At 41.7% G+C, this 27,606-nt stretch overlaps 1 protein-coding gene across 4 annotated transcripts in view; it reads left to right on the forward strand.

Moving 5' to 3' along the window:
* Nucleotides 1-27,606, forward strand: part of KCNIP2 (potassium voltage-gated channel interacting protein 2) — a 494,922-nt gene that overhangs the window by 433,494 nt on the left and 33,822 nt on the right. The window contains exons 2-3 of one of the 4 annotated variants that reach the window (XM_069754063.1): nt 9,645-9,676; nt 12,723-12,818. The exons of 1 other annotated variant lie outside the window; for it this stretch is intronic. In XM_069754063.1, the coding sequence (XP_069610164.1) occupies nt 9,645-9,676; nt 12,723-12,818 (128 nt within the window). The remainder of the gene's footprint in view (nt 1-9,644; nt 9,677-12,722; nt 12,819-27,606) is intronic. 2 more of the 4 variants (XM_069754064.1, XM_069754065.1) reach the window with 2 other exon arrangements.

The following is a 27,606-nucleotide window of genomic DNA, read 5'->3' on the forward strand; positions in this document are numbered from 1 at the left end:
ATACTGCCCCTATGTACAAGAATATAATTACTATAATACTGCCCCTATGTACAAGAATATAATTACTATAATACTGCCCCTATGTACAAGAATATAATTACTATAATACTGCCCCTATGTACAAGAATATAACTACTATAATACTGTCCCTATGTACAAGAATATAACTACTATAATACTGCTCCTATATACAAGAATATAACTACTATAACACTGCTCCTATGTACAAGAATATAACTACTATAATACTGCCCCTATGTACAAGAATATAACTACTATAATACTGCTCCTATGTACAAGAATATAACTACTATAATACTGCCCCTATGTACAAGAATATAACAACTATAATACTGCCCCTATGTACAAGAATATAATTACTATAATACTGCCCCTATGTACAAGAATATAATTACTATAATACTGCCCCTATGTACAAGAATATAACTACTATAATACTGTCCCTATGTACAGGAATATAACTACTATAATACTGCTCCTATATACAAGAATATAACTACTATAACACTGCTCCTATGTACAAGAATATAACTACTATAATACTGCCCCTATGTACAAGAATATAACTACTATAATACTGCTCCTATGTACAAGAATGTAACTACTATAATACTGCTCCTATGTACAAGAATATAACTACTATAATACTGCCACTATGTACAAGAATATAACAACTATAATACTGCCCCTATGTACAAGAATATAATTACTATAATACTGCCCCTATGTACAAGAATATAATTACTATAATACTGCTCCTATGTATAAGAATATAACTACTATAATACTGCCCCCTATGTACAGGAATATAACTACTATAATACTGCTCCTATGTACAAGAATATAACTACTATAATACTGCCCCCTATGTACAAGAATATAACTGCTATAATACTGCTCCTATGTACAGGAATATAACTACTATAATACTGCTCCTATGTACAGGAATATAACTACTATAATACTGCCCCCTATGTACAAGAATATAACTACTATAATACTGCTCCTATGTACAGGAATATAACTACTATAATACTGCTCCTATGTACAGGAATATAACTACTATAATACTGCCCCCTATGTACAAGAATATAACTACTATAATACTGCCCCTATGTACAAGAATATAACTACTATAATACTGCTCCTATATACAAGAATATAACTACTATAATACTGCCCCTATGTACAAGAATATATCTACTATAATACTGCTCCTATGTACAAGAATATAACTGGTATAATACCGCTCCTATGTACAATAAATAATTTTCACATCTGACAGGCGTTTCCCCCTAATTTTAGAATAGTGTCACTGTTGTGCTGGTGATAGATCCTTCCGTACATAGGTGCCAATGTAAAGATGCCGTTATAATGCCTGTACAGAGCTTCAGACGATTTCCTTGCTGTGCACATTTCTAAGATGCTGACCCTTAGCAAATATGAAAAGCTGAGAATTTATCCGTCTGATCGCAGTTTATCACCAGATGCTACATTGTGGATGAGCTCATTGTGTTTGGGAATATTTATCACAAATATGTCTAAAAATAAAAGCGTTTTGCTATTGAAAGTAACAATAAAATTCACAGCGGCCATAACTAGTTATATATTGCTACAGGCACAAAGAACATAAGACACTTGGATGTATCGGCGCGAGCTCAGATCAGAAAGTCATTAGGGAGAAAAGCAATAAATAAGTGAGAATGCAATATATAATAAATAACAGGAAATGGAGCTGCCGAGGATCAGATGCGGCCCCTAAGAGCTTACACTTTATGAATACGGAAGTATAGGGGGATCATTAGGGCGCAATGACTCCCTCAAAAATGGAATATAGCTGCAGTCAGGGGCCACGAGGGTTAAAATGTGGGTTCTACTAAAAGCGCCCCCTTCCCCCCCCCCCCTGGAAAGAGGAGATGGACTTTCTTGCTCAGCCCTTATACCCCATATCTGAACCCTTGACACTAAGGGAGACCAAAAACCCGTTTGCCATGTAAGAAGACGCTCATATTACTAATGGAGGATAGTTGCTTGGGCCGTTACCTATGTTGTACGGGGACTTGGGCTCAGATTAGGCTTTCGCCAGCCTATTAAAGGGATAGTGACAATCTTAGTTTGGCCCCTCGTCTAATGCGTCTTTAACATCATCTTTTGCATACTGTAATTCTCTATGGATTTTATAGCTCGTTTACAAACTAATAAATCAATCTAAGCATAGATAGAATAAATAGGATAGCTGTCCTGTAGGTATTTAATGTCACAAGCCCTCCCCCCCCCCCTACATATAATAAACTAGCACCCTTTCGAGCGGCACTAAAGGGTGTTTAGCCCTATTTAACCTAGTAAATAAATAATTTAAAAAAGGGTGTTGGTTTCTTCTTATTTTTAATAACCAGCTGAGGGAAAGCTGGGGGCTTGTGTTATTATTTTGGGAAGGGGACAATATCTATGCACCTTACCAGTCTTTTAATAACAGCTCGCAGCTGTCTGCGTAGCATTTACTGGTTATTATAAAGGGGGACCCCAAAACAAACAAAAAAAATAACGTGTGGTCTCTCCTATTTTTAAATAACCAGCAAAGGCTAAGCAGACAGCTCGGGGCTGATATTAATAGTTTAGGAAAGGCCACAGATATTGGCCCCTTCCTAGACTTAATAATCAGCTGTCTGCTTTCCCTCAGCTGCGACACACGAGACCCTCACTTATCCGTAGGTCAGTGACCTGAATCCAAAAGACAAAATAAAATCTATTCCCATAAAACATCATCATATGTCAGGGTTAAAGTGGTGGTGCGGTCATTTACATTCAAGCTACGGCACTCCAGCTCTTGGAAACCACAATTCCCAGCATTTCTTGACAGCGCGCTGGGAGTGGAGTGCTCCATGATGGCGACTCCCGATTTATCACATCTCCTCATGATCGGAATTGAATGCATGACATATACGGAGACCATCACTGTGACCCGTAACTTTCTGAAGGCCAGGCACCCGTCATGGTCGTACATGCGCAGCTCTGTTTCCAAATATTGCGGAACAAGCAGTGAGATCTTCTATTCTACTGTGGATATGGCACAAATGGACGAGATAAGAATGTGGAGATGAGCACTGGGAGTTTTTTAAAGTTTTTTTTTTTTTAGATCCTTTTCAAAACCCTCCTCTAAAACGGCTTCCAAAATTCGTAGAAATCTTTTCCAATGAATTTCTATGGAAATATATTTTGCTCATTGTACGCGGATTTTTTTTGGATTTTATTTTTTTTTTTTTTAGAAAAATAAAAGTGCGTGTCACTTCTTTGCTTGGGTACCTAATGGAAACCTCCAAAGTAGGCACTGTCCAATCACTGGCATCTTTTTCTGCCAAATTCCGCTAAAAAGCGCCATAAAATGATCATGGAGCATGGCAATGTCAAAGCAATACAACTGCACATGTTCAGCCTAATGTCACTTCTTGTATTCACTTCAGGGTTCTGAAATTAAACAAGTGACATTCTCATTTTTCAGCTGCCGACTCTATACTTAGGCTGTGTGCACACGTTCCGGATTTTTCACTTTTTTTTTTGCTATAAAAACACGATAAAACCGCATCTATTAAGCATCCTATTTAATAGAATGCAATCCGCAGTTTTTGTGCACATGTTGCATTTATTTCACGAAAAAAACGTATCGCAGTAAAAAATGCAGCATGTTCATTAATTTTGCAGATTTTTCACGGATTTCCAGATATTTAATGCATTGGGAAGCTCCGGAAAAAAAAACGCGAAAAATCCGCACAAAAAAACACGCAAAAACCGCAAGTAAAACGCGAGGAAAACTCATGCAGATTTTCTGCAGAAAATCTCCGGTTTTGTTCAGAAAATTTCTGCATAAAATCCTGACGTGTGCACATAGCCTTAGGCCATAGAAAATTCCTGTGGAAATCCGGACATTTCTGCCAGATTTCCGCATGAAATCCGCATGCGTTTTTTTTGCGTGGTTTTGACACGGTTTTTGCGCGTTTTTCCCCAGACACTTCCCAATGCATTAGACAGTGGGAAAACCGCGAAAAAAACGCAAAAATAATGAGCAGGTCATTATTTTTCCGCAATGCGTTTTTCATGCAGAAAAACGCACATCATATGCACAGAAATTGCGGATTTCATTAAAAATGATAGGATGCTTAATGTATGCAGATTATTTGCGGTTTTATAGCGCAAAAACGCTAAAAAACTGCAAATAATCTGCAACGTGTGCACATAGCCTTAAAGTATAGAGTAAAAGATGCTGTTCCCCTGAAGCAGCTTCACCTGGGGAAACTTGGTGTCTTCGCTTTTTGATGCACAAACTCTCAAAATCCGCCTCAAACTCAAACCTCTTCAAAAACATTGGAGTTTGTGCTCTGATAACTCTGCAAAAAAGACTTTGTGCGCACAAAATTAAAAGATGTATGCGTACAGTATCCCTTGGATGCCGTCAGTACTGCAGAAATTTTAAAGGTGAAAATGCTGAAGTGGTTAAAAGAAGTGACATAAGACGGAACATTATGCTCCTTTTTAGAATACAGGTCCTTCTCAAAAAATTTGCATATAGTGTTAAATTTCATTATTTACCATAATGTAATGATTACAATTAAACTTTCATATATTATAGATTCATTATCCACCAACTGAAATTTGTCAGGTCTTTTATTGTTTTAATACTGATGATTTTGGCATACAACTCCTGATAACCCAAAAAACCTGTCTCAATAAATTAGCATATCAAGAAAAGGTTCTCTAAACGACCTATTACCCTAATCTTCTGAATCAACTAATTAACTCTAAACACATGCAAAAGATACCTGAGGCTTTTATAAACTCCCTGCCGGGTTCATTACTCAAAACCCCCATCATGGGTAAGACTAGCGACCTGACAGATGTCAAGAAGGCCATCATTGACACCCTCAAGCAAGAGGGTAAGACCCAGAAAGAAATTTCTCAACAAATAGGCTGTTCCCAGAGTGCTGTATCAAGGCACCTCAATGGTAAGTCTGTTGGAAGGAAACAATGTGGCAGAAAACGCTGTACAACGAGAAGAGGAGACCGGACCCTGAGGAAGATTGTGGAGAAGGACCGATTCCAAACCTTGGGGAACCTGAGGAAGCAGTGGACTGAGTCTGGTGTGGAAACATCCAGAGCCACCGTGCACAGGCGTGTGCAGGAAATGGGCTACAGGTGCCGCATTCCCCAGGTAAAGCCACTTTTGAACCATAAACAGCGGCAGAGGCGCCTGACCTGGGCTACAGAGAAGCAGCACTGGACTGGTGCTAAGTGGTCCCAAGTACTTTTTTCTGATGAAAGCAAATTTTGCATGTCATTCGGAAATCAAGGTGCCAGAGTCTGGAGGAAGACTGGGGAGAAGGAAATGCCAAAATGCCTGAAGTCCAGTGTCAAGTACCCACAGTCAGTGATGGTGTGGGGTGCCATGTCAGCTGCTGGTGTTGGTCCACTGTATTTCATCAAGGGCAGGGTCAATGTTTTATGGTGATGAAGATTTCATTTTTTCAGCACGACCTGGCACCTGCTCACAGTGCCAAAACCACTGGTAAATGGTTTACTGACCATGGTATTACTGTGCTCAATTGGCCTGCCAACTCTCCTGACCTGAACCCCATAGAGAATCTGTGGGATATTGTGAAGAGAAAGTTGAGAGACGCAAGACCCAACACTCTGGTTGAGCTTAAGGCCGCTATTGAAGCATCCTGGGCCTCCATAACATCTCAGCAGTGTCACAGGCTGATTGCCTCCATGCCACGCCGCATTGAAGCAGTCATTTCTGCCAAAGGATTCCCGACCAAGTATTGAGTGCATAACTGAACATTATTATTTGATGGTTTTTTTGTTTGTTATTAAAAAACACTTTTATTTGATTGGATGGGTGAAATATGCTAATTTATTGAGACAGCTTTTTTGGGTTATCAGGAGTTGTATGCCAAAATCATCAGTATTAAAACAATAAAAGACCTGACAAATTTCAGTTGGTGGATAATGAATCTATAATATATGAAAGTTTAATTGTAATCATTACATTATGGTAAATAATGAAATTTAACACTATATGCTAATTTTTTGAGAAGGACCTGTATGTGCACACAACGTATTTTTCAGGTGGATTCCGCCTGCAATCCACCTGAAAAAGCATGGCGAAACGCCCCCCAAAAATGAACATAATGCACAGCAAATAATGTAAAAACGATATCGCCGTGCTCATGCTCAGTCTTTTATTACTTCTTTTAAAACTGTTTAATTAAGTAGCATGTTTCTTTTTTGGGCAACGTCCTAGTGGATATGACCAATATAGTGGAGAGTGCAGAGAAATGATGCCTGCGAAAAAGCCACCAGCGAAGCGGTTTCAGGAACAGACCACCGGTGTTATACTGAAGTGGTTTCATCTAGAAAAGCTCGGTGACTAAAGCCTCGATAAAGTGGTCAAAAAAGTGCACCTTGCCCTCAGGGAATGTAAACACCGAGTCTTTTCGCTAAGTTTTTGCTGCAGAATCTGAGCAGAACTTCTAAGTTTTTGAGTTTTTTCAGGAGGATTGAGACTTTTTGCTCCAAAATTTCAAAAAAAACAACAAAAAACCTCAGTGTGCACCTAGCCTCATCTGTCAACGCTTTGGGAGTATTTACCCCTCCTGGTATATTGTTGGGGAACGCCTTGCAATTGAGTTGGTGTTAGAAGGCTGGAAAGTTCATTTACAATCGGGTGTTTTTGCTTGAGGATCAACATCCGAAATTGGGTAGTCCAAAGCAAATGGGTCCTCAAAGGGTTTGGGAAACTTCTGACATCCTCAATATACAGCTTATAATCTTCGGTCCTATGTTGTTCCCTCTAATTCTATGACTGTCCCATCCTTGTGGAATAACTGCTTCTTCTTGCCTAATGAGCCAATGTCTTCTTCACCACCATGGCCGCTTTGTTCGCTCTTTCCCTTTGTCGTCTGCCCCCCCGTCTGTCTTTGTATTAATAAATTGCATGTTGGACTTGATTTGCCTGCTGACCATTTTGCTTCTTTTTTTTTTTTTGCCTCCGCTTCTCACATTTTTATTATTTTAGTCTTCGAGTTCGTGGAAGAGGAACACAACACAACTTGTCATGAGCGCCCGTCCATCCATACCTTTCATTAGATCCCCCAATGCCTCACCTGCGCTGTAAAACGAGACATATCTGGGCCACATAAATGGAATAAATCTGAAAATTTTATGTAAAAGGTCATTGGTTGTTCAATATTTAGAAAATAATAAGACAGGTCTAAAAATACAGGAAGCGGGGTTCACCGGGGGTCTACAGAGAGAAAACTCCAGGACTTTTTTTTTTTTTACAGAATATCCATCTGATCTCATTCTGTTCTTCCCGTAGCAACAGTTTATTTTTGAGATTCTGTAGGGAAATCATCCTTTCCTTTCTCGTGACCATTCGAGACGGTCACAATAAGTAAAAGCCCCCTGTGGGAAGTACGTAAAGAGAATTCTCTACCAGCCCAAAGCTGCTAATTGCAAGGGAACGCCGCCATTCGCTTCTCTTCTACATCCGCTTTGAGGGTAATTCTACCAGGAAAACACAGGACCGAAAGCGGAAACTTCATGTCTCGATTTTCCAAAAATATATAAATAAATTTGTAGACGTTTTGATACTTTCAAAATACATGTAAAAGGTGGCAAAAGTTGAGTTGATCCAGAAATGTGTCAATGATTGTGCTGGTTTGTTGCAGTGAAAAAGTAAACAAGTGCAACAAAGTTTCACGTACTCATCAAGGGCAAGTGAGTAAATAAAAACAGTGATGTGATTAGAAAAAAATTTAAATGGTAAGAGAAAATATGAAAAAAAGTAAATAAACACAGCTTTAGGCCGGTTTCACACGTCCGTGGCTCTGGTACGTGAGGTGACAGTTTCCTCACGTACCGGAGACACTGACTCACGTAGACACATTGAAATCATTGTGTCACTGCACATGTCAGCGTGTTTTCACGGACCGTGTGTCCGTTTGAAAAACACGGAGACATGTCAGTGTTCGTGGGAGCGCACGGATTACACGGACCCATTAAAGTCAATGGGTCCGTGTAAAACACGTACCGCACACGGATGCTGTGCAGTCCGTGTGCCATGCAGGAGACAGCGCTACAGTAAGCGCTGTCCCCCCAGCGTGGTGCTGAAGCCGCCATTAATTTCTTCTCTCCAGCAGCGTTCGCTGGAAAGAAGATATGAAAAATCTATTTTTTTTTTTTTGGTGTTTAAAAAAAAAGATCCCTATCCCCAACCCCCTCCCACCCCTGTGCGCCCCCCACTGTTAATAAAATACCTACCCGGCTCCCTCGCTGCTTCCTCTCCATAGGGGTGGAGCCACATATTCATCACTGTAATGAGTGGTACCACGTGACCGCTCATACAGGAGAAGCTGCGGCAAGGAGAGGAAGCAGTGAGGGAGCCGGGTAAGTATTTTATTAACGGGGGGGGGGGGGGGGGGGGGCAGGAGTGGGTGATAAATGCAGAAGTGGTGCATATGTTTCTATTATACTTTTCCTCTATTTGTTCCACTCCTGGTTTTGGCTACAAATACTGATGTAAAATACTGACCAAATACTGATAGTGTGACAGCAGCCATAGGCTATATTCCCACAATGAGTTTTTGATACGTTTTTTTTCTATTTTTGAACCTGCATGGTTTTTAAAAAAGTGCAGATAACCCATAGTAATTAATTGGTGCAGAAGAAAATCTGCAACATCAAAAACTCACCAAAAAACTCATTGTGGGAACGTAGCCTTACCCTCTGAGTTCTCTCCAGACCAAATAATCAGAAGGGATGGAAGGGGTTAAAAAAAATAAAGAACAGATTATACTGACCCCTCCTCAGTCCTCACATCTCCTTATATCCTTACTCCGCCACCACAGCGCCCCAATCCTCCATGCCGGTCTTTGGTACTTCCAGCGATGAGGCCCGTGCGATCACATGGGGGGGTGCGTTGCCCCCCACATGAAGTTGTGAGTTTTGGCAGTGGGAGAACTGGAGACCGGCACAGAGGATCAAGCAAGTGGCGGAGGTGGTGTGAAGAATCAGCTGAAGACCTAGTACAGGTGAGTTTAGTTTTTTAACCCCTTTCTGGCCTTCAAAAGAATTCAGCAAAATTGCAGCCAGGATGGACAAGATTTGCCTGATTTGTAATAAATTAAATTGTGAAAATTTGAGATTTGCCAGAATCCAAAATTTTGGGGAGATTTATAATCTATTCTATTCATTCATCTAAAATTGGATTTTTTTGCACGGATTGTCACTGTCTTGGTTGTTTATCTGACCCCATTCTCTGCAATGAGACATGGTGCCAAAATCAGCAACTGGCCAACTGCAGGATTCCATAGCCGCCATTTACATGTACAGGTGAGAGAATAATGCATGGTCGAGGCAAGCCCACCGGAGGGTGAGGGGACCCCACTATCTGCCGTCCTTACGCCCTAATAGCGCACCTACTGCCCATTATTATTCCCCAGCTATAAACTCTTACAATCAAAAGAACAACAAATCACATTCTTCGCTCATGACAAGTTGTTTTGTGTGTGTTTGTTTTTTTCTTTCATGTGTTTTTCTTTTCTTTTTCTTCGCATGATCCGCTGAAGATGGCGCTTGTCGAGAAGCATGATGGTTATTTGTGAGTAAATACAAGCTGTTTCCATGTAGAAGAAAATGAAAAGTTGAAAAATGAATTAACGTGAATCTCCACGACCGCTCTCTGGCTCTGTGCAATCCAGTATTTTTCTAATAGATTCATTACTTCTTATGTTTTTTTTATGCAATTTCTATTTAAACTGATGCTTATTTGGTAGGATAATATATATTGCCACCTGGAGCCCATCAGCAAGTAGGCTAGCTGCTAATGTAAAATTTGATTCAATGTCTTTATCTGTTGTGGGTTTATCCCTTGTTTAGAATTTTTTTTTTTACTTAACTGCATTTCTTTTGGGCTAAAAATCGTTTTTGCACTTTGGCTTCATTAATAATTTTGCATGGTTCGTCTTCTATAGCCTCCATGTCGCTGGCTGCAGAATGAGTAAACTAATAATCCGTCAGCGAGCTCCTTCTGAAAAAAGTTTATAACTTTTATCTGTGTTTTACGGAGTTTTTCTTAGGCCGGTTTCACACGTCAGTGGCTCCGGTACGTGAGGTGACAGTTTTCTCACGCACCGGAGACACTGACTCACGTAGACACATTGAAATCAATGTGTTTCTGCACATGTCAGCGTGTTTTCACGGACTGTGTGTCCATGTGCAAAACACGGAGACATGTCAGTGTTCGTCGGAGCGCACGGATTACACGGACCGATTAAAGTCAATGGGTCCGTGTAAAACACATACCGCACACGGACGCTGTCCGTGTGCAGTCCGTGTGCCGTGCAGGAGACCGCTCTAAGCGCTGTCCCCCCACGTGGTGCTGAAGCTGCCATTCATATCATCTTTCCAGCAGCGTTCGCTGGAAAGAAGATATGAAAAATCCTTTTTTTTTGTCCTCGTGTTTAAAATAAAGATCCCTTGTCACTGCTCATCAGGCACAGCCCTGCAGATTTTTTAGGAGTCCCTTTCAGTTTAATAGTGAAACAGCCGCAGTACCAGGAACGGCCACTAGTAAATGGATGGCGCCACTTATCAGAGAGTGACCATAAGCTATTATTTCTAACGTCTAATAAAAGTTGTAATTTTTCACTTAGGGAAAAAAAATGTAATGAAGATAAATTAAAAAAGTGCTGGATTTGTTTACTATAGAGACGCGGAGCCACATATTTAAATGCGTGGAAACAGCTTATATGCTCTTATATGTTGTGGATTATCTAATAAATTGGAGAGAAAAAAACACCACATTTGGAATCCTCTAATGGAAACATCAAAATTGTTCCGTTTTGAATGGCCGTACAGGACTGGTACGGAGATTACCATTCTGAAAGGCAGTTCCAAAAAAATTCCTTTAATCCGGCATAAGTGTAATGATTTCAGATGTTCTGGATTATCGGACAGCTGAAGAATGGAACATAAATGATCCCCTCCAACTACCTAAAGGGGTATTCCCAACACTGACAGTTATCGCCTATTTTTGATCGGTGGGGGTCCGACGGTGGAACCAGTCCCAATGAGCCCCTCTATGGGATAAATATTATGATATATTACTAGTTTTGGACAGTTACACTCCTGGTGGTACCAAATAGTTATACCCTAGGACTAATAGAAAAAAATATCTATCTATCTATCTATCTATCTATCTATCTATCTATCTATCTATCTATCTATCTATCTATCTATCCATTATGTATTTATCATCTATCTATCTATCTATCTATTATGTATTTATCATCTATCTATTATCTATCTATCTATCTATTATGTATTTATCATCTATCTATCTATCTATCTATCTATTATGTATTTATCATCTATCTATCTATCTATTATGTATTTATCATCTATCTATCTATTATGTATTTATCATCTATCTATCTATCTATCTATCTATCTATCTATCTATCTATCTATCTATCTATCTATCATGTATTTATCATCTATCTATCTATCTATCTATTATGTATTTATCATCTATCTATCTATCTATCTATCTATCTATCTATCTATCTATCTATCATGTATTTATCATCTATCTATCTATCTATTATGTATTTATCATCTATCTAGCTTTCTATACATATATTTTTTTTTTCTCCCATTGTTTTCTTACATGCTCTCTTTTATTCTCTTAGCCCTCCGTAGGGTATACATATTTGGTGCAGCCTCGAGCGTAACTGTTATGTTTGTATAGATGCCGTAGATATCAGCTACATAGATTTAACAAAATAGTCTAAAAGGAAAACCATCTTTGTTTCCCCTAGCAACCAATCACAGCACAGCATTCATTTTACCACAGCAGTTTATAAATTGTAAGCTGTGCTGTGATTGGTTGCTATGGGCAACAAGGCCGGTTTTTCTCTCTGACACTTTTGATAAATGAGGCCTGTAGTTTTCTTACCCCCCATTGTTTTTTTTTGTTTTTTTTTAACCTTTTTTCATTAGCCCTCTCATGTACAATGCAAATTAATTCTACAGAATTACTGGGCTTCATAGGCATACAGACACAGGGGCCTCGTGTCGGCCATTGGCAACCTGTTTCCAATCTTGTAAACGCCGTGGTCACGATTGCCTGCGGTATCTATGGAGTTGAGCCGCTGAGATCGGAGTTAGTTCCAATCCCGGCCGTTAGACTCGGGTGCCGGTGGTGCGAGCAGATGGCGCCTCGCTGTATAGAACAGGCTCATGTAATGTGCACGGGGAAGAGACGACCCCACCGATCCTGACAGGAAACAATTCCCCATTACTTTCGGACCGTTGCCTTTTCCTTCCCCCCCATAAACAATGAATGGAGGGGTCGCATGCGCAGCCACTGCTCGATTCCCATGCGGGTTCTTGGGATCGTTGGGGGTCTCAGCGGTTGAACTCCACCAATCAGAGAGGAGTCCTGTGATAGACGATCACTCTCCCCATTGGGAATACCCCTTCACCCCATTACACTGCGGTGTCAGAGGAGCAGGAGGACGCTGAGTTTCCGGAACTTTCATTAGATAATCCCTGCCGTTCCCCAGCGTTCCTTGTCCCGCTCTTCCGTCCCATGCTGTGCTATGTCCTCATTTAACACTTTGCTTTGTTCTGGTGACTTTCAGGGAATGTTCCCAACCAAAATAAAAAAGCTTTTAAGCAGCGAATCCTCAAACTGTTACCCTGCTGCGGTCCCACGGACACCCCCTCAGTCAGTGAAAGCAAGTGACCACTTTCTCATTTATTTTGTGTGTTTGTGACTCGTGTTACGCGCCGGGGTTTTGTGAGAAATTTGCAAAACTGCGTCTTAAAGGGAAATTTCTCTGACTGGTGATATTAATGTCTGTGAATCTACAGCCGTCCCTGAGACACATGGGAAAGACATTTTGAAAATAATCACTACGAAAAATATCATAAATTAAATCTGAAGTTTGCGCCAATCTACTGTTAAGCAGGGCAGGAGCTTCCTACTGAGCTCACTGCTGCCCCCTGCTGACTGCGAAGAGGGAACGTCACAATGGCTCTCGGCACACTTCTGGTGATAAATGAAAGGGTCTTTTGCAGCTTGAGATGGATGGATGATAAATAGATAATAAATAGATAATAGATATATAGATAATAGATATATAGATAATAGAGTGCTGCTGTTTTTTTCAGGTAATACATAGGAGGATAAGGAGTCGGTAAGCTGAGGCTTGATCCCTGTTTGCACCTTTCTAATAACAGTGCTGCTTTCTTTTCTTCATAGCTACATACACTATATGGAGAAAAGTAATGGACCCCACATCTTAATCATTGAATTTAAGTTTTTCATCTAGCCCCGTTGCCCCCATTGTATAACACCTGTCTCAGTGTCCAAGTAGTAAACATCTGTCCCCATTGCCCCCGTGTATAACATTTAGATCTATCGCCCCCGGTGTATAACATTCAGCCCCCCTCTCCTGGTGTTATATCCGGCCTCTCGCCCCCCCCCCCCCCCCCGGTGTATAACATCTAGCCTCATTTCCCCCACTGTATAGCATCTAGCCCCTCAACCTCAGTGTATAACATCCAATTCCAATGCCTCTCACCTCCGGCCCCCCGCCGTGCTGTCTGATATTGCAAACATATGACAGAACGGCTGGCGGTGCAGAGCTCCTGATACCAGCACGGTCCTGTAATTGGAACCACCGGGGTAACAAGTCCGTCCATGACATTTCCTCCTAAATCTTCCCCATCACCTGTGAGTGATATTATTAAGAAGTGGAAGGAATTGCAGCAACTCAGCCGTGTCATGGAGACCCTGTAATGTTTCAGAGCGGGGGGCCAAGTGCTGAGGAGCAGAAGGCAGAAAAGCCCGAACACTCTGCGGACCCCATAACTGCAAAGTCCAAACCTCCTCTGGTATAACATCAGCATAAAAACTGCGCCCCGCCAGGAGCTTCATGGCCGAGCAGCTGCATGCAGCCGTACATCACCAAGCACAATGCCGACTGTGTCTGTTGTGCCCTTGCTTAGCTCATCCCCCTTGGGTTAGTCTTAACTATTAACTCCACCTATTCCTGACAACTACCTAGTGCTGGGTAGAGAACAACTCTATTCAAATTGTTATGTCCCAGGGTATTAGAAAAAATCATAAAGAAAAAAACCCATTAAAAAGATATAACTTATTCCACTAAAAACACCTAAGGCCTGTCCCACACATCCAGATAATTCCGGTACCGGAATTATCCGTGTTCATGTGCTCACGTGGCACATCAGTGTGGCACACGTGCGGCAGCCGCAGCCATGTACCGTCCGTGTGCCGACTGGGTACCACACGCACCATGCAAGAGACAGCGCTACAGTTAAGCGCTGTCCCCTGCTTTGGGTGCTGAATCCAGAATTCATTCCTTCTTCCCAGCAGCGTTCGCTGGAGAGAAGGAATGAAATTTTTGTTTCTCTTGTTAAAATAAAGTTCCCGGTAATCTCCCCCCTCTCTCCCCCTGTGCGCCCGCCCGCTGGCATTAAAATACTTACCCAGCTCCCGCGGCGCTTCCTCTCAGCGTCGCAACTCTTCCTGTATGAGGGGTCACGTGGTGCCGCTTATTACAGTGATGAATATGCGGCTCCACCCCTATGGGAGGTGGAGCCGCATATTCATCACTGTAATGTGCGGCACCACGTGACTGCTCATACAGGACAAGCAGCGACGCTGAGTGGAAGCATCGAGGGAGCTGGGTAAGTATTTTAATGCCGCTTTTCAGCAGCAGAGAGATTCTTTTTCTTTCCCATGTTACTTGAAACCTGTGGCCTGCTTAATAATGTGGAACATCATTTGTAAGTAGTTTTCCTTTAATTAGAATCACCTGGAAAACTAATTATCACGTGTTTAACCCCTTTACCCCCAAGGGTGGTTTGCACGTTAATGACCGGGCCAATTTTTACAATTCTGACCACTGTCCCTTTGTGAGGTTATAACTCTGGAACGCTTCAACGGATCCCAGTGATTCTGACATTGTTTTCTCGTGACATATTGTACTTCATGACAATGGTAAAATTTCTTTGATATTACCTGCGTTTATTTGTGAAAAAAAGGAAATATGACGAAAACTTCGCAATTTTCCAACTTTGAATTTTTATGCAATTAAATCACAGAGATATGTCACACAAAATACTTAATAAGTAACATTTCCCACATGTCTACTTTACATCAGCACAATTTTGGAACCAAAATTTTTTTTTGTTAGGGAGTTATAAGGGTTAAAAGTTGACCAGCAATTTCTCATTTCTACAACACCATTTTATTTTAGGGACCACATCTCATTTGAAGTCATTTTGAGGGGTCTATATGATAGAAAATACCCAAGTGTGACACCATTCTAAAAACTACACCCCTCAAGGTGCTCAAAACCATATTCAAGCAGTTTATTAACCCTTCTGGTGCTTCACAGGAATTTTTTGAATGTTTAAATAAAAATGAACATTTAACTTTTTTTCACAAAAAATTTAATTCAGCTCCAATTTGTTTAATTTTACCAAGGGTAACAGGAGAAAATAGACCCCAAACATTGTTGTACAATTTGTCCTGAGCACGACAATACCCCACATGTGGGGGTAAACCACTGTTTGGGCGCATGGCAGAGCTCGGAAGCGAAGGAGCGCCATTTGACTTTTCAATGCAAACTTGACTGGAATTGAGATGGGACGCCATGTTTCGTTTGGAGAGCCCCTGATGTGCCTAAACATTGAAACCCCCCACAAGTGACACCATTTTGGAAAGTAGACCCCTTAAGGAACTTATCTAGATGTGTGGTGAGCACTTTGACTCACCAAGTGCTTCACAGAAGTTTATAATGTAGAACTGTAAAAATAAAAAATCATATTTTTTCACAAAAATTAACTTTCCGCCCCCAATTTTTTATTTTCCCAAGGGTAAGAGAAGAAATTGGACCCCAAAAGTTGTTATACAATTTGTCCTGAGTACGCTGATACCCCATATGTGGGGGTAAACCACTGTTTGGGCGGATGGGAGAGCTCGGAAGGGAAGGAGCGCCGTTTGACTTTTCAATGCAAAATTGACAGGAATTGAGATGGGACGCCATGTTGCGTTTGGAGAGCCACTGATGTGCCTAAACATTGAAACCCCCCACAAGTGACACCATTTTGGAAAGTAGACCCCCTAAGGAACTTATCTAGATGTGTGGTGAGCACTTTGACCCACCAAGTGCTTCACAGAAGTTTATAATGCAGAGCCGTAAAAATAAAACAAAAATTTTTTCCCACAAAAATTATTTTTTTAGCCCCCAGTTTTGTATTTTCCCGAGGGTAACAGGAGAAAGTGGACCCCAAAATTTGTTGCCCAATTTGTCCTGAGTGCGATGATACACCATATGTGGGGGGAACCACTGTTTGGGCGCATGGGAGGGTTCGGAAGGGAAGGAGCGCCATTTGAATGCAGACTTAGATGGAATGGTCTGCAGGCGTCACATTGCATTTGCAGAACCCCTAATGTACCTAAACAGTAGATATCCCCCACAAGTGACCCCATATTGGAAACTAGACCCCCATGGAACTAATCTAGATGTGTTGTGAGAACTTTGAACCCCCAAGTGTTTCACTACAGTTTATAACGCAGAGCCATGAAAATAAAAAAATCTTTTTTTTTTCCCACAAAAATTATTTTTTAGCCCCCAGTTTTGTATTTTCCCAAGGGTAACAGGAGAAATTGGACCCCAAAAGTTGTTGTCCTATTTGTCCTGAGTACGCTGATACCCCATATGTTGGGGTAAACCCCTGTTTGGGCACACAGGAGAGCTCGGAAGGGAAGGAGCACTGTTTTACTTTTTCAACGCAGAATTGGCTGGAATTGAGATCGGACACCATGTCGCGTTTGGAGAGCCCCTGATGTGCTGTGATTGGAAATCCCCAATTATAACTGAAACCCTAATCCAAACACACCCCTAACCCTAATCCCAACAGTAACCCTAACCACACCTCTAACCCTGACACACACCTAACCCTAATCCCAACCCTATTCCCAACTGTAAATGTAATCTAAACCCTAACCGTAACTTTAGCCCCAACCCTAACCCTAGCCCTAGCCCTAACCCTAGCCCTAACCCTAGCCCTAACCCTAGCCCTAACCCAAACTGTAGCCCTAGCCCCAACCCAAACTGTAGCCCTAACCCTAGCCCTAACCATAGCCCTAACCCTAACTTTAGCCCCAACCCTAACTGTAGCCTTAACCCTAGCCTTAACCCTAGCCCTAACCCTAACCCTAGCCCTAACCCTAGCCCTAATGGAAAAATGGAAATAAATACATTTTTTTTAATTTTTCCCTAACTAAGGGGGTGATGAAGGGGGGTTTGAGTTACTTTTATAGCGAGTTTTTTAGCGGATTTTTATGATTGGCAGCCGTCACACACTGAAAGACGCTTTTTATTGCAAAAAATATTTTTTGCGTTACCACATTTTGAGAGCTATAATTTTTCCATATTTTGGTTCACAGAGTCATGTGAGGTCTTGTTTTTTGCGGGACGAGTTGACGTTTTTATTGGTATCATTTTCGGGCACGTTACATTTTTTGATCGCTTTTTATTCCGATTTTTGCGAGGCAGAATGACCAAAAACCAGCTATTCATGAATTTCTTTTGGGGGAGGCGTTTATACCGTTCCGCGTTTGGTAAAATTGATAAAGCAGTTTTATTCTTCGGGTCAGTACGATTAGAGCGATACCTCATTTATATCATTTTTTTATGTTTTGGCGCTTTTATACGATAAAAACTATTTTATAGAAAAAATAATTATTTTTGCATCGCTTTATTCTCAGGACTATAACTTTTTTATTTTTTTGCTGATGATGCTGTATGGCGGCTCGTTTTTTGCGGGACAAGATGACGCTTTCAGCGGTATCATGGTTATTTATATCTGTCTTTTTGATCGCGTGTTATTCCACTTTTTGTTCGGCGGTATGATAATAAAGCGTTGTTTTTTGCCTCGTTTTTTTTTCTTTTCTTACGGTGTTTACTGAAGGGGTTAACTAGTGGGCCAGTTTTATAGGTCGGGCCGTTACGGACGCGGCGATACTAAATATGTGTACTTTTATTGTTTTTTTTTTTATTTAGATAAAGAAATGTATTTAGGGGAATAATTTTTTTTTTTTTTCATTATTTAGGAATATTTTTTTTTATATATTTTTTTTTTTTTACACATTTTGAAAATTTTTTTTTTACTTTTTTACATTGTCCCAGGGGGGGACATCACAGATCAGTGATCTGACAGTGTGCACAGCACTCTGTCAGATCACTGATCTGACATGCAGCGCTGCAGCCTTCACAGTGCCTGCTCTGAGCAGGCTCTGTGAAGCCACCTCCCTCCCTGCAGGACCCGGATCCGCGGCCATCTTGGATCCGGGGCTGGAGGAAGCAGGGAGGGAGGTGAGACCCTCGCAGCAACGTGATCACATCGCGTTGCTGCGGGGGGCTCAGGGAAGCCCGCAGGGAGCCCCCTCCCTGCGGGAAGCTTCCCTATACCGCCGGCACATCGCGATCATCTTTGATCGCGGTGTGCCAGGGGTTAATGTGCTGGGGGCGGTCCGTGACCGCTCCTGGCACATAGTGCCGGATGTCAGCTGCGATAAGCAGCTGACACCCGGCCGCGATCGGCGGCGCTCCCCCCGTGAGCGCCGCCGATCGCGCTGGACGTACTATCCCGTCCGTGGTCATGGGGGCCCACCCCACCTCGACGGGATAGTACGTCCCATGTCAGAAAGGGGTTAAGATTGATTTCAGTGATCCACTGAGCCCTGAGACACAATACCATCCATGAGTTTATTTGAAAAACAAAACAATCAAATCTTTGACACTTAAATCCAATGTGCATAATAATTTGGAACACGATGTACAGAGCTCACTCCTATTGATAAGTGGAGCCTATAGCCAAAAAACCCATAAAAAAACAAATTGAGGCTTTTTTTTTGGCTTACAGAGAGTAAGTTATTTGATAATAACAATTATCACTTTATTATTATTATTATTATTATTATTATACATTTTTATAGCGCCATTTATTCCATGGCGCTTTACATGTGAATACGGGGCAAATATAGACAAATACATTAAACATGAGCAGATAACAAGGCACATGAGTACATAAGGAGGGAGGACCCTGCCCGCGAGGGCTCACAGTCTGCAGGGGGTGGGTGAGGATACACTAGGAGAGGGAAGAGCTGGCTGTGCGGCTGTTCAGTAGGTTGAGGATCACTGCAGGCTGTAGGCTTGTCGGAAGAGGTGGGTCTTCAGGTTCTTTTTGAAGGTTTCTATGTTAGGCGAGAGTCTGATGTGTTGGGGTAGAGAGTTCCAGAGTATGGGGGAAGCACGGGAGAAGTCTTGGATGCGGTTACTTTAGAGCCACAATACTGATAGAGCCCTTATACATATAGTTCCATTTACTTTGATAGGTCCCTAAGGCTGCCGTCACACTATCAGTATTTGGTCAGTATTTTACATCAGTATTTGTAGCCAAAACCAGGAGTGGGTAATAAATACAGAAGTGGTGCATATGTTTCTATTATACTTTTCCTCTAATTGTTTCTCTCCTGGTTTTGGCTACAAATACTGATGTAAAATACTGACCAAACACTGAACGTGTGACGGCAGCCTGAGACTGCATGTGCTGAATCCTATTACCAACAGCAATCAGGTGCATCTCTGATACATAGTCAATGCACAACCGGCTGACCAATTTAAGGCTACTCATGGGACAGATGAGTAGATATATCTAATATCTTTCCTCATTGCTTTCCAACGCAATGAGATTCATGATTGACCCACAATCTTTAAATTGGTCAGCCGGTTGTGCATTGACTATGTATCAGAGATGCACCTGATTGCTGCTGGTAATAGGATTCAGCACATGCAGTCTTAGGGACCTATCAAAGTAAAGGACTGAGTCATAATAGAGCCCTTATACATATAATTCCATCAGTATTGTGGCTCTAAAGTGATAATTGTTATTATCAAATAACTTACTCTCTGTAAGCTAACAACCCGCCTCAATTGTTTTTTTTTATGGGTTTTTCGACTATAGGGTCCCCTTAGCAATAGGAGTGAGCTCTGTATAGCTATAGTGGTCCCCTATTGAGGGTACTTTTTTTTTTTTGTAGTATTAGGGTGCATCTAGAGATTATCAGGGGCAGCCGTCGGTGAGCAGGAGCACCACAACGCTACTCCCCTGGGGGCCAACCTCCGCAGTCAGGCAGGGCATCGCATAGGAACAAATAGGGGCCTGTAGTTTTTTTTTTTTTTTAAGGGTGTTTTTGGTGTGTTTATTATGTTTGGTGTGCACTTATCACCTCCTCAGGTGTTTTTAGTGGAATAAAATAAAAGTTATATCTTTTTAATGGGTTTTTTCTTAATGATTTTTTCAGAGAACAACTCTGTCACTAAACTATATACAGGTTCTGGACGGCCATCGGTAAAGAAGGGGAAAATGGAAGGAAGTAGAAGTGCTGCTCCGTGTAACTCATTAAACATTTCAAACACCATAATGCATTACATCATTTTACATATTTTCCAGGGGGAATGTAGGCAACATTTCCACTTCCTTACATTTTCCCCTTCTTTACAGATGGTCGTCCTCGACCATCCAGAACCTGTAAAACGCCAAACAATTTCACCACCATGCACATATAACACATTTTAAACAACTCTGGGTCTTTTTTTTTTCCTGTAGAACAGCATCGACCCGATCCTTCTCAGTAAGGACCCCGGAGCGATAGCAACCAAGTCCTCTGATCTGGAGTCATCCACTTCCTCACAAGGTCCACACAGACATGGCAGGTGGAATGTGGAGGCATCTCAGCACTTTTCTCCATATAGTGTAGATACAAGATACATATCATATGTTTCCGCTCGTTCTTTCTCTGCTATTGTTCATTCATGATATCTACGTTGTTTTTCTTGATTGATCTGGATTTTGCTTTGAGCCGGTTACGCTACAAATTAGCCGACATGAATTAGAGCGGCTTCAATCCCATTTAATGAGAGATTAATCCTCTATCAGCGGCAGGAGCGGTGTAATGTTCTGGGTCAGACCGCTCGAGTTACCGTGTAGCTTGTTCATATCACACTCTCTGGCACAGAATTCAGAAGGTTCAGGCTGGTGTTATGTTCTCCGCACATAGAAATGGTTCTTACACCAGGAGGATCACAATATATCAAAAAGTGATTGAATAAATAGACTTTTTAATGCTTTTTTTATATAAGAATATTGCTGCATTTTTTTTTTTTTACAATTTAATATATCTCTTTTTAATTACAGATTCTAATATTACACAGGTCATTTCTACTTTTTTTGTAAAAAAAAAAAGTGCGCATTTATACCTGTATAATTCCATACATCTCTACACTGAAAATATGGCACAAATAGCAGCTGATAGGGCCAATAGCAGAGAATCTCTATTATACAGTACTGAATAGAGACATTACTGAGCCATACTTCCCACTAGACATCATAGGCAAGAACCTAGGGTGGCAGAAATTAGATGGCAGCATTTCAATTTTTTTTAGATTAGCAGAAATTTGTCACATTTCTTTTATATTTGAAGAGAGGGGTCCTAGGCAGAGGAAGCTTGCACCAAGTTCTGGGTGGACAATCTATACCGCAAATCTGAGCCAGAAATTGGTGGGCAAAAGCATTGTGTGTCACAGCCAGACAAGTCATACTAGTGTAGTATGTTATGCTGCCACCTAGTGACCTGCACTCGCATAAATAAACTGTTGGCTATACCACATGCTACCAGTATGGATCCACACAGAGTACCTAATGTAAGAAAGTGCTTAGTGTACGTTGTCTAAAAGACTCAGCCCAGAAAGAGCTAAGCAACAAAAAAGGCTGAAAAGGTGCTCTTCTGAGGAGGGAGTAGGGAAAGAAAATCCAACAAAACACCATACACTAAATAGATATCTTAAATGTGTACAAATAGCTCAATCAGCCTGCTGCTACCAGGTCCGGACATCCTAATCAGGTGCCATATTGTAAGACAGCTGAAAAAAACAAACAAAAAAAGGAGCGCCTGCCGAAGAGCACAGCATACCTCCCAACTGTCCCGCATCCAGCGGGACTGTCCCGATTTTGACAGTCAGCCCCGCGATCCCGGGCGGGACATTAGTTGTCCCGCAGTGGTTGGGAGGTGTGCTGCAATATCAGGCGGTCAGCCTCATCCCGCACCCGCAGAGCAGCCTGAGCACAGCGCACCACATATTTGGCTGCTCTGTGCGCACAGGACTTGTGAGAAGGTCACAGGGGGGAGGAGTCGGGGGTCACATGATCGGGACCTCCGTGGATTGCAGGACTCGGCTGTGCTGGTTGCCAACTTGCCATGGTGCTGCTGGATGAGGTAAGTAAGCTGCCTTATGTGTGGGGTCAGGAGGTGTTTACAGTGTGGATGTAGCAGAGCCGTGTGTACGAGGTGTATGGAGCGGAGCCGTGTGTGTACGAGGTGTATTGAGCAGAGCCGTGTGTGTACAAGGTGTATGGAGCGAAGCCGATTGTGTACGAGGTGTTTGGAGCGGAGCCGAGTGTGTATGGAGCGGAGCCGAATGTGTACGAGGTGTATAGAGCGGAGCGCTTGTCTACGGATCGGAGCCGTGTGTGCAAAGTGTACGGAGCGCAGCCTCGTGTGTAGGAGTAGCTATGTGTGGCCATTATACGGTACGCAGTATCATGTGCGGCCAATATACAGTATGGAGCATCATGTGCGGCCATTATACAGTATGGAGCATCATGCGTGGTCTTTGTACAGTATGGAGCATCATGTATGGTCTTTGTACAGTATGGAGCATCATGTGTGGTCATTATACAGTATGGAGCATCATGTGCGGTCATTATACAGTATGGAGCATCATGCGTGGTCTTTGTACAGTATGGAGCATCATGTGCGGCCAATATACAGTATGGAGCATCATGTGCGGCCATTATACAGTATGGAGCATCATGCGTGGTCTTTGTACAGTATGGAGCATCATGTGCGGTCATTATACAGTATGGAGCATCATGTGCGGTCATTATACAGTATTGAGCATCATGTGCGGCCATTATACAGTATGGAGCATCATGTGCGGTCATTATACAGTATGGAGCATCATGTGCGGTCATTATACAGTATGGAGCATCATGTGCGGTCATTATACAGTATGGAGCATCATGTGCGGTCATTATACAGTATGGAGCATCATGTGCGGTCATTATACAGTATGGAGCATCATGTGAGGTCATTATACAGTATGGAGCATCATGTGCGGTCATTATACAGTATGGAGCATCATGTGTGGTCATTATACAGTATGGAGCATCATGTGCGGTCATTATACAGTATGGAGCATCATGTGCGGTCATTATACAGTATGGAGCATCATGTGCGGCCATTATACAGTATGGAGCATCATGTGCGGTCATTATACAGTATTGAGCATCATGTGCGGCCATTATACAGTATGGAGCATCATGTGCGGTCATTATACAGTATGGAGCATCATGTGCGGTCATTATACAGTATGGAGCATCATGTGCGGTCATTATACAGTATGGAGCATCATGTGCGGTCATTATACAGTATGGAGCATCATGTGCGGTCATTATACAGTATGGAGCATCATGTGAGGTCATTATACAGTATGGAGCATCATGTGCGGTCATTATACAGTATGGAGCATCATGTGTGGTCATTATACAGTATGGAGCATCATGTGCGGTCATTATACAGTATGGAGCATCATGTGCGGTCATTATACAGTATGGAGCATCATGTGCGGCCATTATACAGTATGGAGCATCATGTGTGGTCATTATACAGTATGGAGCATCATGTGCGGTCATTATACAGTATGGAGCATCATGTGCGGTCATTATACAGTATGGAGCATCATGTGCGGTCATTATACAGTATGGAGCATCATGTGAGGTCATTATACAGTATGGAGCATCATGTGCGGTCATTATACAGTATGGAGCATCATGTGTGGTCATTATACAGTATGGAGCATCATGTGCGGTCATTATACAGTATGGAGCATCATGTGGGATCATTATACAGTATGGAGCATCATGTGCGGCCATTATACAGTATGGAGCATCATGTGTGGCCATTATACAGTATGGAGCATCATGTGGGATCATTATACAGTATGGAGCATCATGTGCGGCCATTATACAGTATGGAGCATCATGTGTGGCCATTATACAGTATGGAGCATCATGTGTGGTCATTATACAGTATGGAGCATCATGTGCTGTCATTATACAGTATGGATTATGATAACATACCAGAATGGATAATATAAAATGACCATATTTTTGAGGAACAGTCAGAGCTATAGAAAACACATAAAAGAAACAAGAGCTTTTAAATTCCTAAATGTAACCAAGTAAAGATGAAATAATCACTAATGTCAAGCCGATAGCCGTAGAAAATACATATAGCTTTATTAATATTTCAAAATACAAGCCAGACAAACAAGTGCACATGATAAAATCAGAAAAGAACTGGATAGGTCTAATGAGCAATAATGCAACCTGGCAGAGGTAGGCAATCCATATGAAAAAGGCACTCAAAAGTATATACCCAGTACAAAATTTGTTAGGCTGGGTGACATGACATCACATGCATATACAGTAAGAAAAAGAGTAGCCTAGTACAAACCTACTGTTTTAGATGGTTAACAAATATACCGCATGTCACAGGAACATACTCACTATGAGGTATAGCATATAGCAAAATTACCATGTTCCCATGGAACTAAGGATAAAGTGCCAAAAGTGCATAAGTATCAAAATATAGGTATATCTTACCCATGGATGCCAAGGACCCACTGCATAGATGCCCCAACGTACATTTCGCTGTTGCTTCTTCGGGGGGCAATATTAGGCCGGCGTCACACTAGGCGTAAGTAAATACGGTCCGTTTTTTTATGGCCGTAATACGCAGGAATTGTCCCAAAACACTGCTCCGTATTCAATGCGAGGATGCGATTTTTACACACAAATTTATCCGTGTGCCATCCGTATGGCTTCCGTACGGCGATTTTTATTTTTTATTTTTTTTCTCGCAGGCTTGCAAAATGGACATATCATGGATCCATCGGCTCAAATATTCTTAAAAACATATGTACAGTGTGTGTGTGTGTATATATATATATATATATATATATATATATACATACATACAGTTAGGGCCAGAAATATTTGGACAGTGACACAATTTTCGCGAGTTGGGCTCTGCATGCCACCACATTGGATTTGAAATGAAACCTCTACAACAGAATTCAAGTGCAGATTGTAACGTTTAATTTGAAGGGTTGAACAAAAATATCTGATAGAAAATGTAGGAATTGTACACATTTCTTTACAAACACTCCACATTTTAGGAGGTCAAAAGTAATTGGACAAATAAACATAACCCAAACAAAATATTTTTATTTTCAATATTTTGTTGCAAATCCTTTGGAGGCAATCACTGCCTTAAGTCTGGAACCCATGGACATCACCAAACGCTGGGTTTCCTCCTTCTTAATGCTTTGCCAGACCTTTACAGCCGCAGCCTTCAGGTCTTGCTTGTTTGTGGGTCTTTCCGTCTTAAGTCTGGATTTGAGCAAGTGAAATGCATGCTCAATTGGGTTTAGATCTGGAGATTGACTTGGCCATTGCAGAATGTTCCACTTTTTGGCACTCATGAACTCCTGGGTAGCTTTGGCTGTATGCTTGGGGTCATTGTCCATCTGTACTATGAAGCGCCGTCCAATCAACTTTGCAGCATTTGGCTGAATCTGGGCTGAAAGTATATCCCGGTCCACTTCAGAATTCATCCGGCTACTCTTGTCTGCTCTTATGTCATCAATAAACACAAGTGACCCAGTGCCATTGAAAGCCATGCATGCCCATGCCATCACGTTGCCTCCACCATGTTTTACAGAGGATGTGGTGTGCCTTGGATCATGTGCCGTTCCCTTTCTTCTCCAAACTTTTTTCTTCCCATCATTCTGGTACAGGTTGATCTTTGTCTCATCTGTCCATAGAATACTTTTCCAGAACTGAGCTGGCTTCTTGAGGTGTTTTTCTGTCTATTTTTGGTATTGATGAATGGTTTGCATCTAGATGTGAACCCTTTGTATTTACTGTCATGGAGTCTTCTCTTTACTGTTGACTTAGAGACAGATACACCTACTTCACTGAGAGTGTTCTGGACTTCAGTTGATGTTGTGAACGGGTTCTTCTTCACCAAATTAAGTATGCGGCGATCATCCACCACTGTTGTCATCCGTGGACGCCCAGGCCTTTTTGAGTTCCCAAGCTCACCAGTCAATTCCTTTTTTCTCAGAATGTACCCAACTGTTGATTTTGCTACTCCAAGCATGTCTGCTATCTCTCTGATGGATTTTTTCTTTTTTTTTTCAGCCTCAGGATGTTCTGCTTCACCTCAATTGAGAGTTCCTTTGACCGCATGTTGTCTGCTCACAGCAACAGCTTCCAAATGCAAAACCACACACCTGGAATCCACCCCTGACCTTTTAACTACTTCATTGATTACAGGTTAACGAGGGAGACGCCTTCAGAGTTAATTGCAGCCCTTAGAGTCCATTGTCCAATTACTTTTGGTCCCTTGAAAAAGAGGACGCTATGCATTACAGAGCTATGATTCCTAAACCCTTTCTCCGATTTGGATGTGGAAACTATCATATTGCAGCTGGGAGTGTGCACTTTCAGCCCATATTATATATATAATTGTATTTCTGAACATGTTTTTGTAAACAGCTAAAATAACAAAACTTGTGTCACTGTCCAAATATTTCTGGCCCTAACTGTGTATATATATATATGTGTTAGTGCGACACACATGTATATATAATTTATTTAATTCAGCGCTAGATAGCAGAAAAGCTGGTAATTCAATTGCCGGCTTTTCCTTTCTCCTTCACAAACCCGACATGATATGAGACATGATTACATACAGTAAACCATCTAATATCCCTTCTTTTATTACATATTCCTCTTTAGTAATGTAAGAAGTGTCTTTGTGTCAAACTTGGGGTCTCTAGCTATCAAAGGGTTAAATCCTCGAAAAAATTGGCGTGGGCTCCCGCGCAATTTTATCCACCAGAGTGGGAAAGCCAGTGACTGAGGGCAGATATTAATAGCCTAGAGAGGGACCATGGTTATTGGCCCCCCCTGGCTAAAAACATCTGCCCCCAGCCACCCCAGAAAAGGCACATCTGGAAGATGCGCCTATTCTGGCACTTGGCCACTCTCTTCCCAATCCTGTGTAGCGGTGGGATATGGGGTAACGAAGGGTTAATGCCACCTTGCTATTGTAAGGTGACATTAAGCCAGGTTAATAATGGAGAGGCGTAAATTATGACACCTATCCATTATTAATACAGTAGCATGAAAGGGTTAAAAAACACACATTATTAAAACGTATTTTAATGAAATAAAAACACAGGGTGTTTTAATATTTTATTATACTCTTAATCCACCTGAAGACCCTTGTCACCT

This window comes from Ranitomeya imitator, chromosome 2 (genome assembly GCF_032444005.1).
Source record: "Ranitomeya imitator isolate aRanImi1 chromosome 2, aRanImi1.pri, whole genome shotgun sequence".
NCBI lineage: Eukaryota > Metazoa > Chordata > Amphibia > Anura > Dendrobatidae > Ranitomeya > Ranitomeya imitator.